General features: G+C 39.1%; 1 protein-coding gene across 1 annotated transcript in view; it reads right to left on the reverse strand.

Moving 5' to 3' along the window:
• The window catches only part of tspan5.L (tetraspanin 5 L homeolog), a 58,332-nt gene extending 33,997 nt beyond the window's left edge, over positions 1–24,335 (reverse strand). The window contains 1 exon segment of the mRNA NM_001095967.1: positions 23,908–24,335. Within this exon segment, the coding sequence (NP_001089436.1) occupies positions 23,908–23,988 (81 nt within the window). The 5' untranslated portion in view covers positions 23,989–24,335.
• Positions 24,336–24,619: the final 284 nt, after the last annotated feature.

A 24,619-nucleotide genomic window follows, 5' to 3' on the forward strand; every position in this document is an offset into this window, starting at 1 on the left:
GAACTTAGCATAGGGCACAGACATAGTTACATACATAAATAAATATGTACATAAATAAATTGAACGGCTGGAGGGCTAGGCAGCTTTAGGTGTTCTAAAATTGTCATCCTGCAGTCGCACTGAGAACTTAGATGGAGGTAATTTTTTTTGTTTGGGGAGGCTAAACGTAGCAATACATGGCCTAATTACTTCATAATTTGCCGTTCACATCAATAATTAATGCCCAGAATGCAGAGAAAAACAGTTTCCAGTGGTTGCAAATCTTATGCTCTATATCAGCAATGCATTGTCATACACAACAGCATACAGTGGTGGAGCCAGTCTTTATTTTGCTGCACTCACGCTAGTTACATTACCATCCTGTTTGTATATCTATTACTATATTTTTTCATTATACATATTTCTACTTTGTTTTTTTCAGGGATTTACAATCAATAATACTGTATATTTGTTCTTCTGTTGTGGAGCCAAGCCTGGTGTGACTGTGCTGTGATGTAACTTGTTACCAAGTAAGAAGAAAAAAAACAATTTTCCCTCTTGGTATTTATACATTTTGCATTAAGACTAAATTTGGATAAATAAGCATTTACATTATACTGATCCCCTGTCCTGGTTGAGCATGGATTATCACACCCCACCACATACTTAACATTTAAAAGTCACAAACTAGGCCATGTTCCAAACACCCTAAGCTTTGCCCATTTTCTGTAAATCTCCGCCCCTTTTAGGTCCAACCAATGGGAGTTATGTGATCCTCTGCTGGGCTCAGCATTTTGCCACATTACTTATGGGTCCATAAGTTCAACCAAGGTCCTGTGTCTCTCCAGATTCACAGAAAGATCACCAAGTAAACTAAGGTGAAGGGTTTGCTGTAACAGAGGACAGTTGCTGCTATGAAGTCTCTGCTGCCATAGCTGAGGCTGGTCTACCTACCTACTTAAGAAAGGTATGTCTGTAATGCAGACACAGTTTGTGGTATGTAATAATTACCTACTGTTAGGAAGTCCCTGGTTTAGAACTAGGCATCTGGTGAATACTGGCCACTGCTACTCTGGTTTGACCCACTGTGGGTGTAACCTGCCAAGTAATCTAAGCCCTTCTTCTGTGATCAAGCTCATGTTCCTGAGTTCCTAGTATATTGTATTCCTGCATCCTGAATTCTTGTGTCTTGAAGTCCTTGTCTGTTATTGGATTTCAGCCTTGTTTGCTTCCCACCTCAAACACAGTTTACTTGCAGCCTGCCTGACCCATTGCCTGAACATGGACTTTCTTTCTCTGTCTGTTCTTTTACACTTCTGTAGAGGTCTGTGTATTTCAGTTTTCATTATTAAACCTGTATTCAAAAGCAGTTTGTGTCAAGCCTCCTTCATGTTAGAAAGTGGTTACACATCATGTTGGCTCCTCCAACAGAATAACCAGCAATCCTGACAACTACATCCCCCTACCAACACATGCACAATGGAAAGAGGCTCTCTATCAGGGCAGATATTAGTCTGAGGCAGAGAAATTTTATATTTTCTTTTTTAAAGGTGTCAAAGGCAGGTTTGGAGAGGCTTAGCCTCTACAATTCTAATTAAAAATCAGTTTTTGGCCGAGAATTCTTCTAGCACCTTGTGAGTCTGTATATGATCATTCATCCATACAGGTTGAAAACCCATTGGGCAGAATAAGGCTGGAAGAACCCTGGGAGCTCTGCTGTTTTCTGCATGTCTGCTAGGAAATAAAATGAACTTGTAACAGCAAAAAATTAATTCATTAGTTTCTATCAGCACATTAAAGTGTCAATACTTAGCTTACAGTCCTCAGTAGGCTTTTATACAAGACATGTTTATAAACGAGTGAAATTGAAGTAGATGTGGGTTTAAACTTCGGATCAGGCCCGGACTGGCAATCTGTGGGTTCTGGCAAATGCCAGAGGGGCTGCTATAAAGTGCCATAGAAAGTCAGTATTTAGTGGGCTGGTGGGGGCTGTTTGGACCTCTGTGTAGGCTGATTGGGCCTCTGTGTACCTGAAATGCCAGGGCCTATTTTAATACTCAGTCCAGACCTGCTTTGGATAAATATTATGAAATCTAAGTTACCGTATATACCCGAGTATAAGCCGAGTTTTTCAGCATCCAAAATGTGCTGAAAAAGTCTACCCCAACCCGAGTAGCTGAGATTGCAGTCACTTTTAATCATTGCTATACCAACAGTTCACTTGGGGAGAGACTGCAATATCCCACAATGCCCTCTGTTGGTTATATGAAAGAATAACAGTGCGCCCTCTGTTGGTTATATGAATGAATAACAGTGACTGCAATATCACACAGCGCCATCTGTTGGTTATATGAAAGAATAACAGTGACTGCAATATCACACAGCGCCATCTGTTGGTTGTATGAAAGAATAACAGTGCGCCCTCTGTTGGTTATAGGAAAGATTAACAGTGACTGCAATATCACACAGCGCCCTCTGTTGGTTATATTAAAGAATAACAGTGACTGCAATATCACACAGCACCCTCTGTTGGTTATATGAAAGAATAACAGTGCACCCTCTGTTGGTTATATGAAAGAATAACAGTGACTGCAATATCACACAGCACCCTCTGTTGGTTATATGAAAGAATAACAGTGACTGCAATTTCACACAGCGCCATCTGTTGGTTATATGGAAGAATAACAGTGACTGTAATATCACACAGTGCCCTCTGTTGGTTATATGAAAGATTAACAGTGACTGCAATATCACACAGCGCCCTCTGTTGGTTATATGAAAGAATAACAGTGACTGCAATATCACACAGCGCCCTCTGTTGGTTATACGAAAGATTAACAGTGATGGCAATATCACACAGCACCCTCTGCACATGGTAGTGGGACAGTGGGACAATGCACACAGTAATCCGTTTGGCAATTCTCTGTCACCATCAACTTTGCAAAGAAGTCCGGTTGATCGCTGGGGGGGTCGCTTTGACAGAATGTGCGCTGCTGGGAGACAGGGCTGTAGTTGTGTCTAGGCTTATACTAGAGTCAATAAGTTTTCCCAGTTTTCGTAGGTAAAATTAGGTACCTCGGCTTATACTCGGGTCGGCTTATACTCGAGTATATACGGTATTTAACAACTCTGCATAAAATCCACAACACATTCATTTTGATAGTAGCACAACTATTGCCTTGTTTGATTCAAAATAAGAAAATGTATTGCTTTTTAATGCTCCTTAGAGTAATGACAAACAAACAAGTGGACTGACAAACATTTTATCAAAACTTACATTTTCAGGTTAAAACTTGAATATTTGAGATTTATTATATCCCGACCCTAAAAATATCTTGAATCTGAAAATACACCACCTAAAATGTCGAGGTTCTGTAGAAGTTAATGAAGAGGTTAAAATCCGGCTTGATGTTCCAGTTTTTTTCTGAGGGTTTTGGCTGAAGAAAAGTTTTCTGGTTGATCAATTCAAGTTTTCTGGTTGCGGGACTTAAACTCACATATTTTGGTTTTTGCCATTTGAGTTTTTTCTTAAATAAGAAACCATTTTGAGTTCTGAGGTCATTCAAGGTAAAAAAAAAAAAAAATGTATCACTCAACCTTTGATAAATAACCCCCTACTATCAAAGTTCAAGATAGGTGAGCTGTTTAAAAGTAACTGCATAACGGCTATGGCACATACGGCTGAAAAGCTAAATAAACGACTACAAGGTTTCCATTATAGCCAAGTAAACAATATAATCAATATTAATATGCAATTTTGAAAATACAGTGTATTTACATGAGAAGAAAAGGCAAACCTGAAAGCCTCTTCAGATTTTATAACATTTCTATAGCAAGCACAATTATAAAATGACCCATGGGAAAGTCTCCTAAAAGGATTGTGATGATGACATTTTCAGTAAGTCATTTAGACCTGTCCAAGCATTTCTGCAAATAAAGATTCCCATTGGCATTCGCTGTTATGAGATTGAGTAAGAGCAGTTGCTTATGCTTTCAGCAAAGCGGCACATCTGCTATGTCATGCTCTCTTGTTGTACTGTCGTTTCCTTTTCATGTTTGAAATAAATGTTAATTGCAACGAAAAGCAATATAAAATCCCCTAAGGAAGAATGGAGTGTTGGGTGAAAAAGCAAGCAGGGAGCTTTTAAGCAAAATTGTGAATTTGTCAAATGCAAGTGCAAAGAAATAAAAAAAAAAACATTTCCTCTTTACCGACATATGTGATAACAATAACATTTGTTCTTTGTGGTTTTACTACCATTTCTGAATGCAAAACATAAGGATAATCCATTCAGCCTCTGGATTTCTGCACATAATGTAGTTTCCAGTGCCTGTTTGTTTTCAAGTTGTCTGTTGTGGCTGCAGGGCTGAAGTTCTGATTGGTAGACATTAGTATATTTCTACGGCTTGCTTACAATCCCACAGAAACTGTATTTGCACTTCAGGAGAAAATCTTATAGAGTTTGTATTTCAAGAACCTAAACATGATTGTTATGAATATCCTAGTCTTTTAGAATAGCTTCAGTGCCTAAATGACTGTTACGCATCTATTGTGTGTTGGTTAGGGAAGGCTTTATAAGCCACAGTACTCTGCAGATTCAGCAGATTGGAAGGATATCCCTCTCTGAGCCCTGTACATTTAATAAAAGACTCATTAAGTGAATCATTTTTCAAGTAGGGAAATCCTTGACTTATACTGCAATGTCAGCAATGTAGAATGGATACAGAGACAATATCTGCAGCACTTTAACAACATGCACAAGCCAAATGGCCTCTGGTACAGTATTTGTTCATTATGCCAATGGGCCAATCTATACCATACATTATCATTAAACATATCACCACCTCAAATTTCCAGTATTTTGCAAGTATGTACATCATATACTTTGGCTGAAGTACATATAATGGGCCATTTACGTCCACAAGTAGAAAGTGCAATTTTGAGCACAATCAGCTGACCACAGCTGGCCTTGCAGGTAGAAATTACTCCTATAGTGTGTGTGGCTTTATTTCTTTGAAAGACTCAATAGGAGTGATATTAGGACCTCAAGGCAGTGTGCAAAATGAAAACCGGCAAAATACACCTTCTTGCACTTTGTACACAGTCTTCAACTGTTGCAAAATTACTAAAATAGTCTGCGGCTACCGAAATGAATAGAAAGCTGTCTGAATTTGGCTGTGCTGTATTCATAAGCAATGGGTGGGGAGGTGTCCCCCTTCCCATCCCCTAACTTGGACATCATTTAGATGGCCAAATTAGGAAGCGGTAGGGGATGTAGGTTGTAACAGGGGCCTGTACTAACCGCCTGCCCTATGCGGTAAAGATAGGACTGGTCAGTGCTGCCCGATGCTGTGGTGTGCACCTTGCACCAAATTTTTTAATGGACACAATCATTGTGTGTCTTGACCCTTTAACTTACTTGCAGCCAAACAGAATCCTTAAAGGGATCCTGTCATCGGAAAACATGCAAAACGCATCAGTTCATAGTGCTACTCCAGCAGAATTCTGCACTGCATTTCTCAAAAGAGCAATTTTTTCCCATGACAGTATCCCTTTAAACTTAAACCCACATATTTGCACCAATGCATCCACTGTTGGCTCTGATGAATTGCATGCAAATGTACTTGTTGATGCAATGGAACCCTGAACTTACCACCATCCTAAATGTGAATTGTAGGGTGGCCCAATTGCACGCATTTTAACACATACAGTGAAAATTGCTTGTGCCCGCAATTATGCTGGAATTATGGAGAAAACTGTTGCATTGTACAAAACATGGCAAACTGAGTCCAATATTGCACTTTACACACTGCACTTATAGGCTGGAACTCTAAACAGAGTCTAACAACACCGTAGTAATATATGCCAAATGCTTTCATGCTTACAAAGATGTAGCCGCTGTGAGATTTTAATTAGTGTGAAACAATGTGCCTCTTTATAGAAGCTAATTTTATTCATATAGATTTAATAGTTACAAAACTATGGTTCATGGCTTGACATGACACTGCAGGAAGATAAAAGACGAAGGTCAGATTAAAAGGCATTTGTCCCTGTATTGTATTATTCCATTGTAAACATTTACTGTTGTAACCTGGAAAGCCAATAGAAGTCTCAAGGAAGGATCCATTACACATGCCAGAGGAGCTGCTGAATGGTGCCATTGTGAAGGCAACCAATGCTTTCATGGCAGCTGTTTTCAAAGCTAATGTACCCACAAACCTTCCTTTTTCCAGATATATAATTCCTTCCTAAATTATATTAAAAATGAAGTGGGGTTCATTGGGCTGTGAAAAAAATCCTAAATACTGTTTTGTTTTATTGTGCTACACATGCTGAACAAGAGCGAAGGCTGGGGGTCTATTGAACCACGTTCCTAGCTCCATTTTAGTATATCAGGGTTACTTCTGTGAACCAAACCTTATACCTAAGTTTTGGGGTCACGGGACACAATAGCCTGGAGAGTTTATCATTACCTATAATGTCACTTGTAATGGAGTAATAAAAATAAAACGTACAGCAGCTAAGATCTAACGCTATGCCAGTTAAATGGTCTATAATTTACCCAGCCATTTGTTTGGACCTTGTTGATGGCATGATGGGTCAGAGGTGTGGTCTTCACCCTTTTAGTATGAAGACTCTCTGACCTATTTTGATTCTGTAACCCTTGTTGGTTGAATTATTGTAAGACCCCACTTGCACATACTGTAATTCACCAGAGCATTCTGGGAAGGCACAATGGAGCATGCATGGAACAAGTAACTGTAAATTGCATCAATGTGCATTAATCTAGCATTTTAGCACTTACACTTGAATTTTAACGTGGCATAAAATGTAAAATATGGGCAATTTATGGGATAGCAGCCCAATACCCTCAACCCACAATAACATACCATAAGAACAACTGGGTTAAAAAACAATCAAAACAAAGTGCCCTACCACTATATTATGGGTTTGTCCTAACACCACATTAAACAGGGCTTGGACAGGTCTGAAAGCACCAGGGCTGTGCTCACGTTATCTATGAGTGGCTGTCATGAATTAGGGATGACGCAAGCTTGATAAAAAGCAGAAGTCAGCCAGATAAGCTGCATTTTGTTTTACATTTTGAACCCAAAAAAATATTTTTCCAGTGTTTAAGTTAACTTCCTTTTGGCTTGGATCTGAACACTAAGAAGCACAAAAACTGCTGAGCACTGATAAAACACAGGGGGGGGGGAAAACAGATTTATGTGCAATGTTCCCTGTAAGTTCTCCTCAGCTGTGTGTGCATTTTTTTTGTATGCACTTTTTAAAACTACGTGTTCACACAACTTACAACAGGGGTCCCCAAACTTTTTTTTACCCATGAGCCACATTCAAATGTAAAAAGAATTGGAAAGCAACAAAAGCATAAAAAAAAGTCCCCGGGGATGCCAAAAGGTGCCTCCTAGTCTGGAATTCAGAAAAAGTATCTGCATTGAGGCCACTGAGAATTTGGGGATCACTGGCTTAGAGGGCACAGCGTTTACGTGATCAATTAACTCCTGCATTGCTGTGTGGTGGAACACACAAAAATCCACTGCATGGCAAATGCGGGTACAAAGCCCATAGTGCAAAGGCCCTGATGGACTACATATCATCCATGCTTTCGTCAACACATGTTCTTTGCACTTTGGTATATTTGCCTTCCTGCTGTTCCAAACTGAGAGCAATTGTGCCTTCTGAGGCAAGGGAACCTGGGGAACAACCACCTCCACACCAGGCGGTAGCTTCAGGGTTCCCACAGCAGCCTGCACCAATCACTGTAGTGCAGTTGCACCAAAAGTGTAGGGCACACATGTCACTCTCATGCCAAGCACCAGAAATAATGGCAACTGGAGCTTAATAAAGTTCAATGCAATTGCATCTGATCCACGTAGCAGTCAGGGTCGTTCCTACCATGAGGCAAGGTGCTCGGCGGCAAAAAGCCGCCTCCTGTAACTTTAAGAGCCAAATTTCCGTTTTTTAAACTGGAAATTCGGCTCTGCTAGTGCAGAAAGCGCAGTACGCGCTCGCTGAAGCCCCCTTTGACCAGCTCTGACACTAAACCTTTAAGCGCGGAGTGGGAGACGGGGCGGCATCGGGGTTGCTGCCTCAGGTGACAGCAGCCCGTGGATCGCCCCTGGTAGCAGTGCAACAGCACTGATGCATCTCCCACTACTGCGTCAGATGCAACACCCCTTACGGACTGCCATGACCACTCAAAAATTGGATATATACTCCATCACAATTATGTTGTACTAATGCCATTAAAACACTGGATATACACTTCATCACACTGTAATTAGGGTTGCCACCTTTTCGGGAAAAAATTCCGGGCTTCTTATATATTTATCTTTTTTCCCTATTAATATCATTGGGACCAACCATCATTTTTACCGGCCAGGCAGGTAGAATACTGGCTAGGTGGCAACCCTAACTGTACTTTTACCATTATTCAAGTTTAATTATCTAATATTCTACTGCAGGCATGCTATACTGGTATACCTCAGACTGCTGGAACTGTAGGCTTGTTAGGATTTTGGCTCTTAATTATTCCATGGCCTTGCAGGTGAAATACATTGACAGAGAAACATATCAGTGACAGCTTTACTTTGGTGCGGTTCTAAAAGAATCCAGTATTTTCATTGTACAGGTATGGGACCGTTTATGTGCAATGCTTGGGGCCTGTGGTTTTTTATATAAGGGAGCTTTCTGTAATTCGGATCACCATTCCTAAAAAACATTTTAACATTAAATAAACTCAATAGGATTGTTTTGCCACCAGTATGAATTTGTGCAGTTTAGTTTGTATACAAGGTACTGTTTTTATTAATACAGAGAAAAATAAATCATTTTTAAAACTCTTAGAATTATTACCTTAAGATTGAGTCTATGGGAGATGGTCTTTTCCCTAATTCAGAGCTTTTTCGATAAGGGATCCCATGCCTGTACTTCAAAACACTCAACAATATAGAAATGCTAGAAATTGTATTATATTTTATTTCTAGTATTGTGCCAAAAGCTGTCAAAATTAGAACATAAAGATGGGTTACTCAACGTACTGTTATACAGCATCTGCTCTGACTCAACTGCTCTGACTGAACAGTCTTCTCTGGAGCCAAAACATTAGGTTGCGGTTCTTCTGCTATTGCGAGGCTACAGCCAAATTAATGCAACTTAAAACAATGGTGGTATATTTGGGTTGTTTCTTTGCTCCTACTAAATTGTTTTATTTGATCAAAAAGATCCTGCATTTGCCTTCTCTCTTTCTTTTTTTTTTAAAGGGGTGGTTCACCTTTAAGTTAACTTTTAGTATGTTATAGAATAACTAATTCTAAGCAACTCTGCAACTGTCCTTCATTATTTTTTTTAATTATTTCTATTCTTATTCTGGCTCTTTCCAGCTTTCAAATGGGGGTCACTGACCCCATTTAAAAATAAATGCTCTGTAGGCTACAAATTTATTTTTATTAATACTTTTTTATTACTCATCTTTCTATTCAGGCCCTCTCTTATTGCAATTCCAATCTCTTATTCAAATCAATGCATGGTTGCTGGACCCTGGGCAAAGGCTTCTTCCTCCTCTTAATGGGCCCTCTCCAGCTCCCCCAGCTGGATTCTCAGCCTCTATCCACGTTTGTGTTACACACACACACACAAACACACACTTATTACACACACTTACTTTTTGCACACAACCCGCAATTTGGCAAATATGCACAAGCATACGCACTAATATTATTTTGAGAGGTTTTTTTCTTACCGCATCACCATTTTTTTTGCCTGAAACAAATGTTTTATTGCCAAACAATGTTATTTCGGTGATAATATTGCATTTTTGGTGATTGTGGTGCATTTTTAGCCACTTTATTGCATTTTTTGCCATTTTATTGCATTTTCAGCTCTGTGCTATTCACTTGTTTCTGTTTGTAAATCCTATTTGGCAAAGCTAAAATATTCAAAAAGTGATTCTGACCGCTGATTACACTAGGCGGGGGAAAAAAAACATTGATTTTTGTGGTTTTATTGGATTTTAGTGATTTTATTGCATTTCACACAGTTTTTTGTTACTTAGTTTTTCCCATGTAAATTTTGTCTGCTATATATCTATTTGGGAGTCTCTGTGCGCCATATAGTTTGGTATATCTATGCATATTGGGTATCAAACTGTTCAGAAGACCCCTGGCGTTCACATTTACCTAGTTTTCATTTTTACACTGAACTGTTCCTTTAAATCACACTCTTTTAAAATACTTGGGTTTACAACTTCTTTAAATGACAAGGCTGTCTTGTCACAATTTCCTGAATGCATTCCAAGAGAGTAATTATAATTAATATTTGTGCCAATTACATTTGCTCAAGGTTGACTTTAAGAGCCGCAAAGAAATGGCAACTGATGTTAAGACATATACCATAACTGAGATGCCAAAGGGGTTGTTTACAATTGGTATAGCAAGGTGCAGTATGCAAAATTGGTAAGACGCTTTGAGGGTATACAAAATTTAGAAGTTTTCTTATAGGTATGTAGTGATTAACACATGCAGAACATGCATAAGTCCAGCTCCTATGGACTTGTATTTTTATAGACAACTTAAATAATTTAATGGTATTGATAATACATAATAAAAAAACGACATTTCCTCCTTTTACATAAATAAAACACATACGGGGGAATGTAATAAAAATCGCAAACGGAAAAAATATTCGCAATGCGAAAAGTTATGCCTTTGTGCGAACAAATTTTGCTTTGTGCGAATTTAATATAACTGTTTAGCGACCACTTCCGACAGTGAAAGACCGTTTGCAAATTTTATAGTTTGCGCCAATGCGCAGTCAATGTAATAAAACTTCTTACTGAAAAAGTCGTTATGTTTGCTCCAAAAGATTACGACACCTTCAAGCACTTCTTATGAGTGCGCAATTAAAATTCGCAATGCGCAATTAAAATTCGCAATGCGCAATTAAAATTCGCAATGCAATAACAGTTTAAGGAACAATATTACATTGTGAGATGTGGATATTTTAGTCTTATTGGTGCAAATTGTTTTGCTCTTTGCGACTTTTATTACATTCCCCTGATAGTAATCTGAATATATAGATGTCCAGCCTTACAGCTCTAATGCCAATGGAGCACCAGTTATTAATTCACTCTATATCGTGTTTGCCCATACCGAGAATTCATGCAACTGTGAATATTATTGCTGCTGTCTCTGCAGAGGGTAGCATCAGGAGGCATCACCTCCCACTGGGTTTCTACATTATTTATATAAAAGGTTCATCACATAAAAAAGAACATTTGTTGCTAAGAGATGGCATTTGTAGCTGCTGGTTGGACAGATACAAATTATTTTTTAAAAATATATTAATTTCACTTTATGGTATAATTAGTCTTTTAATGAGCCTTTCAGATAAAAGGCAGCAGATGATGCCAACAAAAGTATGATGATATGATGGTATCTTCTTAAGAAACACTTGTGTTTATATCTACAGGTATATTGGCTGTATTCATACATATTTCTTATCACTCAATCCTCCCGCCTCACTCCAGCTGTCCAACTGGGTCCAGTAAACAGAAATTTTGCACTGAGAAGTAATTGCAGTAATTTCAACGATTCTTCCTACCGCCCGCACAGCACCCATCCACATACACTGAATAAACCTCAAGTCTGCCTGTACACAAAATTTGCAATGTAGGATTATGAATGAATTGTAATATTTAAGTAGAGATATGAGTGAAATATCTTAGACATCAGCTCCAAATACACCAAATTACCAAATAACTGACTCGCAAATAGCAGTGGGACAGAACAAGGCTAGTGTGAGAGTGACACAATGGGGCACTAGAATGGCAGAAAAAAGGGCTCGTAACTGTAGAAATATTAACCTGGAGCAGTTCTTTCTCAGAGAAGTCATTGTAGTTCACTGGCCAAGCCAGTCAGACAACTAGATTGCCTGGTTGGTGCACATATGTAAACGCACTGTAATGGCTAAAGGGTCCCATTGGTGTGATGTTTCTTTCACTTAACCTGGTTTCTGCCAATCACATGGCAATCACATGGCTGGCTTTCAGGTTGAGACAGTGCCAGACTTAAGGTTGAGGGTGTCCACGGCCAAACCAACTCCCCCCACCACCACACACAGAATCCCACACTTGCAGATGGACCAAAACTAAGGGAAAGCAGACAGAAGAGGTAGGTGCCCAGTGCCCCCCCTCCCCCCCGTGTTGCAACCCTGGGGCAAGAACTGCTATATATCAACTTAAGTGGTCCAGTTGCTGCTCTTAATGTGGTGCTTTTATTTTAGCTTTTTTACATTAATAATCAGGGCAAGATAACAATGCAGTTGAGGAAGAAGAAAGTGAGAATGGTATTAAATGAAAACGAAATATCTCTGATTATAATCAGATATTAATGGAGATATGAAAGGCATTTACAAGCGCTAATGTCTTTTTCATGGTGAAATATGCATGCAAAACATTACAATTTGCATCCAAAAAATTTACTTTTCACTCTGCACTGTGTTCGCATACATATAATATATTATCACATGTAGTGATATAGGTGCCATTGCCAAGTATTGCTATGGATATTTATCTAAGTACTACGACTATGAACCTACACTCTGGAGCAGCATCGGACTGGGGGACCAGGGTCCTTGGTGGTTGCCACCTAAGGGGCCTGCACACCCCCTTTGCCCCTGCTGCAACCCTGCAAATGCTTGACAAAGCATGACCTGAAATGTTGCACTTCTGCAAATAAACTTAGCAAGTGCTAGTACCTGCTTGGATCTGCCTTGAGTGCCAGTGAAATCTCCTGCTGCATACCCCCTCAGCTTCTGGGCCCCCATCTCGGCTACAACCCCACCCCGGTGGGAACCTTATCTTATGTTGTTGCTGCCGAGACCAGGGCCAGGTTTAGGGTTGCCACCCGGCCGGTATTTTACCGCCTAGCCGGTAAAACACATGCCAAAGCTGGGGCCGGTATTACAAATTTACCGGCAATGTAGCTGCCGGTAAATTTGTAATACACCTAACAAAAGCCCGTGGCCTGCCCCCAGTCTGGTCAAAACTTACCTTTTTTGCCGGCTTCTGGCCAATCGTGTGCCATGGCTCCGCCGCCTTTGACATCACGACCCACCCCCTTTGACGTCACGTCCCACCCTTTTGTTCCTGTCCCCGTCCCCTTCCTGGCCGGTGGAAATTTTGTTAAAAGGTGGCAACCCTAGCCAGGATGGAGGCATGGGTATAGTACCCAGAGTGGGGATCAGTTCTAGGTCAGTGGGACCCACCAGGTTTTTTTTCCTGGTGTCCCACCAGCAATGGTCCCTCTAATTCCTTCTCAGCTACGTGTGTAAACCAATTCTTTTATGCAGACATTTTAAACTTTTGTGCGCAGTTTTAAAAAACTGTGTGCTCATGTCAGAATTAATACAAATCCTTTGTGCACACCGCAATATGCGTGTGCTGGCACAAGCGCACACCTTAGAGGGAACATTGCCCACAGTCTGATCCTGCTCTGGAGCTTTATTGGTGTATCAGACTTACAAGCAGCAAAGAGCAATTAATATGTTAATATTAGTTACACAGGCAAAAAACCTAATTTGAAATCTGGGAATGCACTGAAATCACTGCAAAGCAAAACAAAAAATGCAAAAAAAAAAATTGAGGGGACATAAAATCAGGGTTTGACTATAAGTTGATGAGGATGTTAAGTAAGTCATCGGTTTAGGCTGATACATCTACCGTATACACTCGTATATAAGCCGACCCGAGTATAAGCTGAGGTACCTAATTTTACCTACGAAAACTGGGAAAACTTATTGACTCTAGTATAAGCCTAGACACAACTACAGCCCTGTCTCCCAGCAGCGCACATTCTGCCAAAGCGACCCCACCAGCGATCAACCGGACTTCTTTGCAAAGTTGATGGTGACAGAGAATTTCCAAACCGATTACTGTGTGCATTGTCCCACTGTCCCACTACCATGTGCAGAGGGTGCTGTGTGATATTGCCATTACTGTTAATCTTTCATATAACCAACAGAGGGCGCTGTTTGATATTGCCATCACTGTTAATCCTTCATATAACCAACAGAGGGCGCTGTGTGATATTGCAGTCACTGTTATTCTTTCATATAACCAACAGAGGGCGCACTGTTATTCTTTGATATAACCAACAGAAGGCGCTGTGTGATATTGCAGTCACTATTATTCTTTCATATAACCAACAGATGGCGCTGTGTGATTTTGCAGTCACTTTTATTCTTTCATATAAGCAACAGAGGGCGCACTGTTATTCTTTCATATAACCAACAGAGGGCGCTGTGTGATATTGCAGTCTCTCCCCAAGTGAACTGTTGGTATAGGAATGATTAAAAGATGCTGAAAAACTCGGCTTATACTCAAGTATATATGGTAATATCAAATAAACTACTGATCTGGTCTGGCAAAGCCAAATTTGCAGCTAGAATCAGACTGTGTATGGACTGCTTTAAGCATCCACAACAATGTTTAATGAGGTCCTGATACAAATGATTTAGAATAGATTCAATTTTCATTTAATTGCGAGCTCTTGTGAGCAGGGCTCCCTGATTCTACTTTTATTCTGTAACTGGTTATTGTAAAAACCCTGTTTGATGCAAATAATTCAAATAATCCAGTAAATCATGATGATTATTGCCATTTACTGTCTTGTAGGTTATGTTGGGCGTTAGTATGAGACCGGATATCTATGGCTTAGTCATAGTGGATACAAGGGATATTATGAGGAAAAAGATAAGCAGCATTCCTTACATATGAAGTAATTATTGATCTTAAGTGCTCCACCCAAAACTGTGAAGTGAAATATATCTCCCAAATGAACTCGATTACATTAGACAAATTCTAGAACCACACCTATACATTCTGGCTGTATTTTACCAGGTTCATAAGTTTTTTTTAGCTTGTTTGAGTCAAAGTGCAATGAATAGGGCTAGTGCTGTGCATACCTTTTGCCTATTGTTTTCATTACAAAAAAATCTATGGTTTTTAGTATTTGTTGAGTTAAAATAGGGAAACCAATAAAGTTAAAGCTGCTTCACGTCTGGTGCTTGCAGGGTAGATAATTAAATTACGTGCACAAATAAACCACCTTCATAATGGACTCCTACTAACAAAACAATCACAAGAAAGGGTGAAGGGAGGGGATGCATATTGGTAATCTAATTATCTACCTAGCAAGTACCAAAAAGGAAGCATCTTAAAGGAAAGGAAAGCTCTTTTAACTTTGTGGTGCCAAAAGTTAGGCACCACCAAGTGATCGCATGTACTTACCTGAAAGTCGGCTATTTCGTTCTACTGCGCATGCGTCTCCGCAGGGAAATTGAAGAAGCCGAAAGACGATCGATCCGTGGTGCTCGGTGGAAGAATCCCAGTCCGGTGCAGTTTTCTTCGATAAGTACATTCGATCGCTTGGGGGTGCCTAACTTTTCTCCATTAAGGGGGTTATTTATCCAAGGTCGAGTTTTAGAGGTTTGTGAGTTTTTTTTTATACCTCGAATAAACTCGAATGGAAAAAACTTGAAGCAGTGTAGTTGGGGTGAAAAACTCAAATACTCGAATCAATTGAGTTTTCGGTGAAAAGAAAACTTTAATCAATCAAATTAATTGAGTTTTCGAGTGAAACGTACACAGAAAAAACTCAAACATCATGAAGGCTACAAACATCTTCAAATGGTTCAAGGGACCTCTGCCATTGACTTCTACATGACCTCGACAGGTTTTAGCTGAGGAATTTTCGGATTAAAGCTATTTCCAGCTTCGGGGTATAATAAATCTCGGGGTATAATAAATTTGAGTTTTATTTTTAACCCAAAAATTTGAGTTTTGACTGAAAAATATACTGAAAATTCAAATTTTTAGGGTAAAAATCAACTTGACCTTTGATAAATAACACCCTAAGGGGCAGATTTATCAAGGGTCAAAGTGAAAATTTGAATTTTTAAATTTGAATTTCGAGCTATTTTTTTTAGTATACTTTGACTAAGGGTACATATTCGAATAAAATTTGAAAAAAATTTGAAAATGTGTAATATATTTTGTACTGTCTCTTTAAAAATACGACCGTGACTTTTTGTCACAAAACAAGGAAGTAAAAATTGTTTTCCTCTTCCCACCCCTAATTTGCATATGCAAATATATATTAATATATTTTGCAATACCTTGATGCATATGAAAATTAGGGTTCGGATTCGGTCCGGTTGTCGGCCGACTCTTTCGCGAATGATTCGCACGTTCGGCCGAATCCAAAATAGTGGATTCGGTGCATCCCAAAATCAAATAACGGAGCAAAAAACCTAATTTTATTTTTATAGAGAGTTGCCTATATGACATCAACAGTGATACATAAAACAGAAACAAATAACTTTTTCAAGAATAGTTGGGTGTATCACTAAAAACAGAATGGTTGATGTTTAAATATGGAGAGGAATGAAAACAGAGATAAAGATATTTAAGATAAATATGGTACATGCTAGTAAGGAGCAGCTTTTCAGAAGGAAGGATGGTGAAGAAGGACACGCAAATCAACAATATAACCCTTATGGTTAATATGCGGTAGAAGGAAATATAACAATAAGGAACTGTATATGGAGAAGAAAAACAAAATATATTGGACAGACAAGCACATTAGAAGAACATGATAAAGATATGGTGATATGGAGAGAGAACCAGGTTACAAGAACTTAAGAGGAAAATTACGATTATCCCATTATTGATCCCAAATTATGATGAAAGGAACATCAAAACTATGTTGGCCCAAAACAAAGACCTGCTCCACAGTATTACCCAATATTTACAGGGCAGGCTTGCCCTATCAAAGGCCTCATTAGTTTAATAATCTAATCTTCGACCCCTCAGGTGTGTAGACCACTGTTATGATATGATTGCGTGCTCCTAGGTTAAACAATTGGCTTAGCCCAACTTGGCCTGCTGCAAAATCTGACTTTACCAAATGTTCTTAAAGACAGTGTAAGAAAGACTAACCAGAACATTTGTATCTATGTGAGTATTTTAAATGTATGTGAGTATTTTATATTTGATGTTCATTTACAGATAACAACAGCATTCCCTTTTCCGAAATCCTGGAAAAAATTGGCAAACCAAATAAAATCAGCACTTGCCATCATTCAGCAATCTAAAGTCATGTGATTAAAAGGGTTCGGATTCAGTTAATCAAGACACTTAAAATGCTGCCAAAATAGGTTAGCATTCTTAAAGGGATACTGTCATGGGAAAAAAAAATGTTTTCAAAATGAATCAGTTAATAGTGCTGCTCCAGCAGAATTCTGCACTGAAATCCATTTCTCAAAAGAGCAAACAGATTTTTTATATTCAATTTTGAAATCTGAAATGGGGCTAAGACATATTGTCAATTTCCCAGCTGCCCCAAGTCATGTGACTTGTGCTCTGATAAACTTCAATCACTCTTTACTGCTGTACTGCAAGTTGGAGTGATATCACCCCCTCCCTTTCCCCCACAGCAGCCAAACAAAAGAACAATGGGAAGGTAACCAGATAGCAGCTCCCTAACACAAGATAACAGCTGCCTGGTAGATCTAAGAACAACACTCAATTGTAAAAGCCCATGTCTCACTGACACATTCAGTTACATTGAAAAGGAAAAACAGCAGCCTGCCAGAAAGCATTTCTCTCCTAAAGTGCAGGCACAAGTCACATGACCAGGGGCAGCTGGGAAATTGACAAAATGTATAGCCCCATGTCAGATTTCAAAATTGAATATAAAAAAATCTGTTTGCTCTTTTGAGAAATGGATTTCAGTGCAGAATTCTGCTGGAGCAGCACTATTAACAGATTCATTTTGAAAAAAAAAATTGTTTTCCCATGACAGTATCCCTTTAAGAATTCTGGTACGAATCTGGGATTTGGTGCATCCCTATTTGCACTAAATGATATGTATTGCTTGGAAGGAAAAGTAAGACATGGTAGGTCACTCATACCCACTGCATATTATATTTTAAGTTCGGTTTAAGGGAAAATATATGCTTGTAAAATTTTACATTCCTATGATCGAAAAACATGTGGCTTCAATATATTGTTCCCTGCCATCGTATCCAACAGAACTGGGCCATTTATTTCCATACTAGTTACAACATACCCACTAATTACTGCAGAGGATTTATGTGGCTGCTTAAAATTCAGTGCCAGAGATTTTAGAACTGAAAAAAATGACTAGTAATGGTTCAACAAAGAAGTAAATCTAAATTACAGGATCTTTTGATGGAAATGTTTTATTTAATGAAATTACACATTTAAGTACATTTTAAAAAACCCTACTTCTTTCAGACCACTACTAGTCTACAAGTTTTTCTCACCACCCATAGTTTTTGAGGTACCCAGTCAAGCTAAATATTCAGTACTTTGTGGCAAGTGCAATGTAAAAAAAAAAAAAGCTGTTTTATTTAGTTTCATTCTCTTCGTTTTTGAGCTTTTTGACTACAAATCAGGAGTGGGGGGGTGCAAAGGGAATGCCGCCTCAGGGTGGCAAGGGGTATAGGAAAACCCGTGCCATGTGTTTAAGGACAACTGCAAACCGTTTTATCCCCATTACTTGTAGCTGCAGTCAAATCGTTCTCTTTCTTTATTCACTCAATTCCCAGTGAGATGACTGTGAAGCACCGTGGGGATTCTCGCATGGGGCTTATATTCACTTTAATAAGAAGAGATCATCAGTGGGTAGCAGGGATGAAAATACTCAGTATGTTATTGCCCTAAAACATCAAGCAGAGTTTTGGCCTGCATTACAAAGTCTTTTCAAATGAAATGCAATTAAAAATTAATAAGCACATAAAATAATTAAAACCAATCTGAATGCAAGCATTGGTTACTCTCGTCCACTTGTTCTCTGCAGGGAGAAATATGGAGCCTTCTCCTGCCTTAATTAAGAGCAGAGGCCTAGTTTCTGTGCACGGCATAAACGCTACATGATTTTACCATTGCCAGATGTGCATTTATTAGCGTGCCCCACTAAGCTGAAAAAGAGCACATGTATTATAAGGCAAAGCAATGAGACGCTAGTGTGGCTGTGGGGGAGATGATGAAACAGCTTAAGCCTTCAGAACACAATTTTCTAGCAAAAACAAACAAAACTCCAGGTTCTGTGCATCAGGAGGAGCAGTAATATAAACTATGATATAGTCAAGCAATGCTCTGACAACACAAATAATACGCTGCCATATAAAGATTATGGATCTATAAATAAACACCCCAAATAATGTGAACTGTGAAATATCTGGACATTCCAAAAGAAAAGGCCAGCTGGTTATAATTTTGAGGTTCTAGTAAATAACTGTACCATCGTGCCACCCCTAGTTCTCTTGTGTACGTCAACAAAAACCTATTTATACATGCAATATAATGTACCAATAAGAATATTGATATTTATCAGTCATCTTGCTATTATCTGAACCTGACTATACTATTCAAACATATATACATGTATGGTCATTCAGGGGACATGTAGATAGATAATCTAGTTGTCGGAAAAGGTCTATTCACCAGGGGGTGCCTAACTTTTTGGAACTCCTAAATGAAAAGGGCTTTTCCTTGTCCAAAGCTTCCATTCCTTTATTAGAGGAACACAGAATATAGAGACAGGTTTAGGGCTATATCGGCATAGCATTAGCATTTTCTCCCATTTTTCTACCACTTTCCTTGAGGTTAGATATGTATTTGAAACTTATTTTACATTTCAAAATGGGCTGCTGGCCCTGGAGAGCTGGGGAAAGTTTGACTACAGCTCTAAGCATGCTTTTGAGCTCTTACACATGAGTGTTCACCTTGCGATGGCTTTTTGATGATTCCTCTGCTCAATATTGCAGGAGTAGTGGAAGCCTATTATTTTCAGTGCAGGTTGTACTGATGGGTCCAAAATGAACCACTGAAGCAGATGAGATGTTGCATCTTGTATGAGCATATGAGAGCCTGTGTATAAGAACCATAAATAGTTGAAAACATGTTGGTTCACAGATTACTCCTTTAGAAAGCTAGTATGAATTGGTGATTCTAATCACTTACTTCCTACCCCTGCCTGGTGCATTTTTTGAATTAGAGGAGTGCCAGATAGGGGTAGGCAGTGCCTAAAACTTAGTACCTGCCTTATACTCTACCTCTTGTTCTCCTTAAAGAAAAACTAAATGTATAATAACCGACGGGTGCTAACATTTTAGGCACACCTCCAGTGATTATACTTGGGGTTTCCACAGGCTGGTGCTCCTGTTTGCTAAAAACGGAGGTATTTCTGTAGGAAATACTCGTCTTCTCTGCATTCAGGTCCAGGCAGACACATGTGCAGTAGAACTTCAATGTAATAAGCCAGCCTTTTCAATTTACAGTGTCAATCTGTTACTGCATATGCGCCTGCCTAGGCCCAGAGAAGAGACAACACAAGGGGAAGAAGATTGATATAAATGAGCTTTAAAAGTAAGGGGGTGCATAATATTGTGGCACCTCCCAGTGATTATATTTAGTTCTCCCATAATCCAGGATTCATTGAGGGTTAGGTCAGTTGGCAATACTTATTGCAATTACAGGTATAGGCTCTTTGGATAAGGGATCTTTACACAATTTGGATCATCATACCTTGTCTATAAAAAACATTTAAATATTAATTAAATCTAACAGGATTGTTTTGCCTCCAATAAGGATTCATTTTATCTTAGTTAGGATCAAGGCATCGCTGCGCAATATGTTGGCTCTCTAAAAATACAAATTAGTAATAAAGTGCAAGGTATTATTAGAGAGAAAAAGGAAATCATTTTTACATTATTTAACTAAAATCTATGCAAGATTGCTTCCAATAATTCGGAAGCTTCTGGTTAACGGATTGCTGCTACAGTGCTTTTGTTCAAGACTACTTAATTACTTAACATGCCTTAAAGCTGGCCATAGATGTTGAGATTTTTAAAAGATCAGATCCTGATCGTGAGACCACATTCTTCTCAGAACGATCGTACGATCGTGCGAATTTACCATCAACTAAAAAGACCAATTTGCCAGGAAAACAAAGGGGAGCTGCCTGCTTGGCCCTGCAAACATAGATTGCACTGGGGCCGACAAAGATTTTTTGACCTGGCCGATCAATTTCCTGACAAATGTCGGCCGAAAAATCATGTACGATCGTTCGAATCCCACTAACCGCACAATAATTTCGTAGGATTGGTCGGGCTTCCCTAAAAATCGGTCGTTCGGCAAGAAGAATCGTCACGTCTATGGGGAGCTTAAGTGTCCTTATGTGCTCTCCTCAATTATATGGTTTAAAGTTTCTGTGTATCAATTCCCATACCTGTAACAGATTTGGTCAAACCTTTAGTAGCTATCTGAACAAAAAGGAAACAGGTGGATAAAAATGCCCCATAGTGCCAAGTCCTACGTTAACAAATTTTTCTTGACAGGTGGAAACGTTTTGTTCATTGTGCTCTGAATGTGGACATTACTGTTTCAATTTGGTTTAGTATTTGGCTAAATCCTGCAATTAAGGATTTTTTAAATTCTTCATAATAATTGCTGTAGTGCTAGCTGATTCTCACTGCAGTCAAAGTAATACAGGTCTTGTCTAGAGTATAATTGTCATTAACAGAGCTATCGAAAGCTTCTGGGTTACTTTCTGGCATTAAGAAAACAATAATTAAGGTTTCTTTTAACAAGACCAGTGTATGATTTTGAAATACTGTATATATTATAAGCAGGTATCACGTGCAAATTATGTTATTACTAAGATAAGTTAGGTCTCCGGGAAAAGGTCAAACCCCACCTGGTATTAGATCATTAGCAAAGAGGCAAATGTTTTCTAAATGATAATACAGGTATCCTGGTAGACCGGGTATCCAGAATGCTGAGGGCTTTGTCTAAAACACAAATAATTCGATGGATTCGATTTTTTTTCCACAGAAAACTCAATTGATTGAGTTTTCAGGTTTCAGGACCATTCAAGTTTTTTTCTAAAATTAGATACCATTCCAGTTTTGAGTTCATTTGAGGTATACAACATTCGACCTTTGATAAATAACCCCAATAAGTATTAATTATATTTTAGTTAGAATCAATTACAATATACTGTTTTTTTATTTCAGAGAAGAAGGAAATAATTATTAAAAATCGGAATTATTCGATTAAAATGGAGTCTATGGGAGATGGCCTTCTTGTAATTTGGAGCTATCTGGATAAAGGATCCCATACCTGTAATAAATGACATTTTATCCATAGTTGCTTTTTTTCAGCAACTAGTACTTATTACCCAATGTAATATGATACAGCTCCATAACCAAATGTCTTTAAAATCTTCTCAACTTAAATTCTGCTCATATACACTGACTGGGGGCTGTCCAACTGGAGTTCTGCAAACCAGATGTGTGTGTGTGTCCCACCCTCACAACATAAGATTGTATTTGTTAAAGCCGAACAGACTCTTTTGCATATCATCATATTAACAAGTGTAGGTCACATTATTTAATTAAAGAGATAATGACACTAGAAATCAGGTGATTAGTCGCCATGTGACTAAATCTCCCCGAATCTGCCCGGGCAGATTTATCAAGGGTCGAAATTCTAATAAAAAAAGACCAACCGAAATTTATCAAAAAAAATCAAAAATCGAGTTTTTTAACTTTGGGTGAATAGGCTGTATTTGATTGTTCGATTCGAATCAAAGTATTTTCCAAAGAATGACTCCAAATAGGTTCTAGGAGGTCCCGCATAGGCTAAAACAGCAATTCGGCAGGTTTTAGATGGCGAATAGTCGGTCAAATTTTTAAAGAAACAGTACATGATAAATTTCGATATCAAATATGTTTTAAAATTTGAATTTGGGCTATTCCCTAGTCGAAGTACACTAAAATGACCTCGAATTACAAATATAAAGATTTGTATTTTCACTTCCACCCTTGATAAATCTGCCCCTAAGTAACAATTACTAACAAAAGCAGCCCAATCAGTGAAAAATGATTAACGTGAACTATAGGAAGCTTTTAATCTACATTCATATTTTCAAGATCAATGTTTTAGTGTCAGTATCACTTTAAGTTAAAAATGTGTCTGTCTGCTTGTTATAGATCAAGTATGGGCTATTTGGAAACCCCCCAATGTTGTTGGGCTAAATCTCCAAGTCTTAGGTTATTATTGGGATCCTGGGAAATACAGATCAACACGATGAGAGTCACGAATGGGTCTGTCCCAAGTACAGACCTTGATAAACCATCAATGAAGTTGCAGAAGAGCGTCTGGCCAACAACATCACGGACTGTATTGACTTTGGCTCTTGGAGTTTTAAGAATGGCCCCATACTGTTGTTAATATTATTATAATACAGAAAAAGCCATGAATATCTTGTAAATGATATCCTTCTAAATGGTGATCAGTGACGTCATCAGTTATAAACGGTGCGTAGTGATGTCATTTTTGTCACATGACTCACTAACATTTTTGTAGTATTATAAATAAAGTTCCATGACCTGTATAAAAACAAATGGTCATGGAACTCTTCAGTAACTTAAAATATCCTTATAATTTACAAGAGGGGGTACTCACTATATTATCGTTACAGTGAAGCTACATCCTTCTTACTAAACCTATTAGCCAGGTACATAATCCTTCCCTGTTTATACTCAGCTGCAAATGCCCAAGTGGTCACTCCAATAAGATAATGTCAGTTTCATCTGATCCTTCTGATAAAGCTAAACAGGACCAAGGTAAAACCATTAGCTAAATGGGAGCTTGTGTAGATGAGCATGTGATATATGTATTAGACAGCAGAGTGAATCCCTGGAGCAGCAGCAGCAGCAGCACACAATGGCACACAGTAGTGAGAGGGCAGAGGCTGTGTGTGCCAGTGGCTAGGGATAAAGGAGGCAGATGGCAAGGAGCTAAATCCACTCACCCAGAAGATGACATTGAAGCCGAATATGAAGTACTTGATGCAGCAGCTGACCTCAGGACCCTTGTAGTGCTTGCCAGACATGCTGCGGGTGCATGAAGGCAGATTGCCAGGCTGCCAGTGAGGAGGCGCAGGACTAAGTGCCCGGGAAGGAGCCAGTTGGAAGCAGTGAATTCAGGCCCACAGATCTAGTAGCACCGAAGCAGATCGCCTCTAGTGTATTTCTGCAACCCCTCAAGTGTATTTCTCCTGGGCACTGCGTGTAGCTGCCAAATGCACACACTGGAGCTCTTTTGGGCAATGGGTGCAGCTCTTCCAGCAGACTGTGTGTGTCACCGAGCGTATGCGGGGAATGTGCCGCCGAGATAGAAATCCTCGCTGCGTCAGCCGCATGCGACGCGATGAGTTCCAGTCACTGGGTTTGTATGTCCCTCCTGCCCGGCTGCTAATGGATCAACTCCAGACCGATGACACCACCAGACTGACCGACCGGCTCTAGCTCTGTCAGCGCATAGGCTCCTCCCGCGCCTCACACGCCCTCTGCTCTATCCCCGCCCACCTATGCCTTATCTGTACCCTCATAGGCTCTGCGCTTACTATATAAATAGATAGTGAATTAAGTACCCGCCTCTTGTAAATCATAAGAATATTATGTTACCAGGAGTTTCATAACCATATAAAAACACGAGGCCGAGGAAACTTTTAATATCCTCAT

Source organism: Xenopus laevis, chromosome 1L (genome assembly GCF_017654675.1).
Source record: "Xenopus laevis strain J_2021 chromosome 1L, Xenopus_laevis_v10.1, whole genome shotgun sequence".
Taxonomy (NCBI): domain Eukaryota; kingdom Metazoa; phylum Chordata; class Amphibia; order Anura; family Pipidae; genus Xenopus; species Xenopus laevis.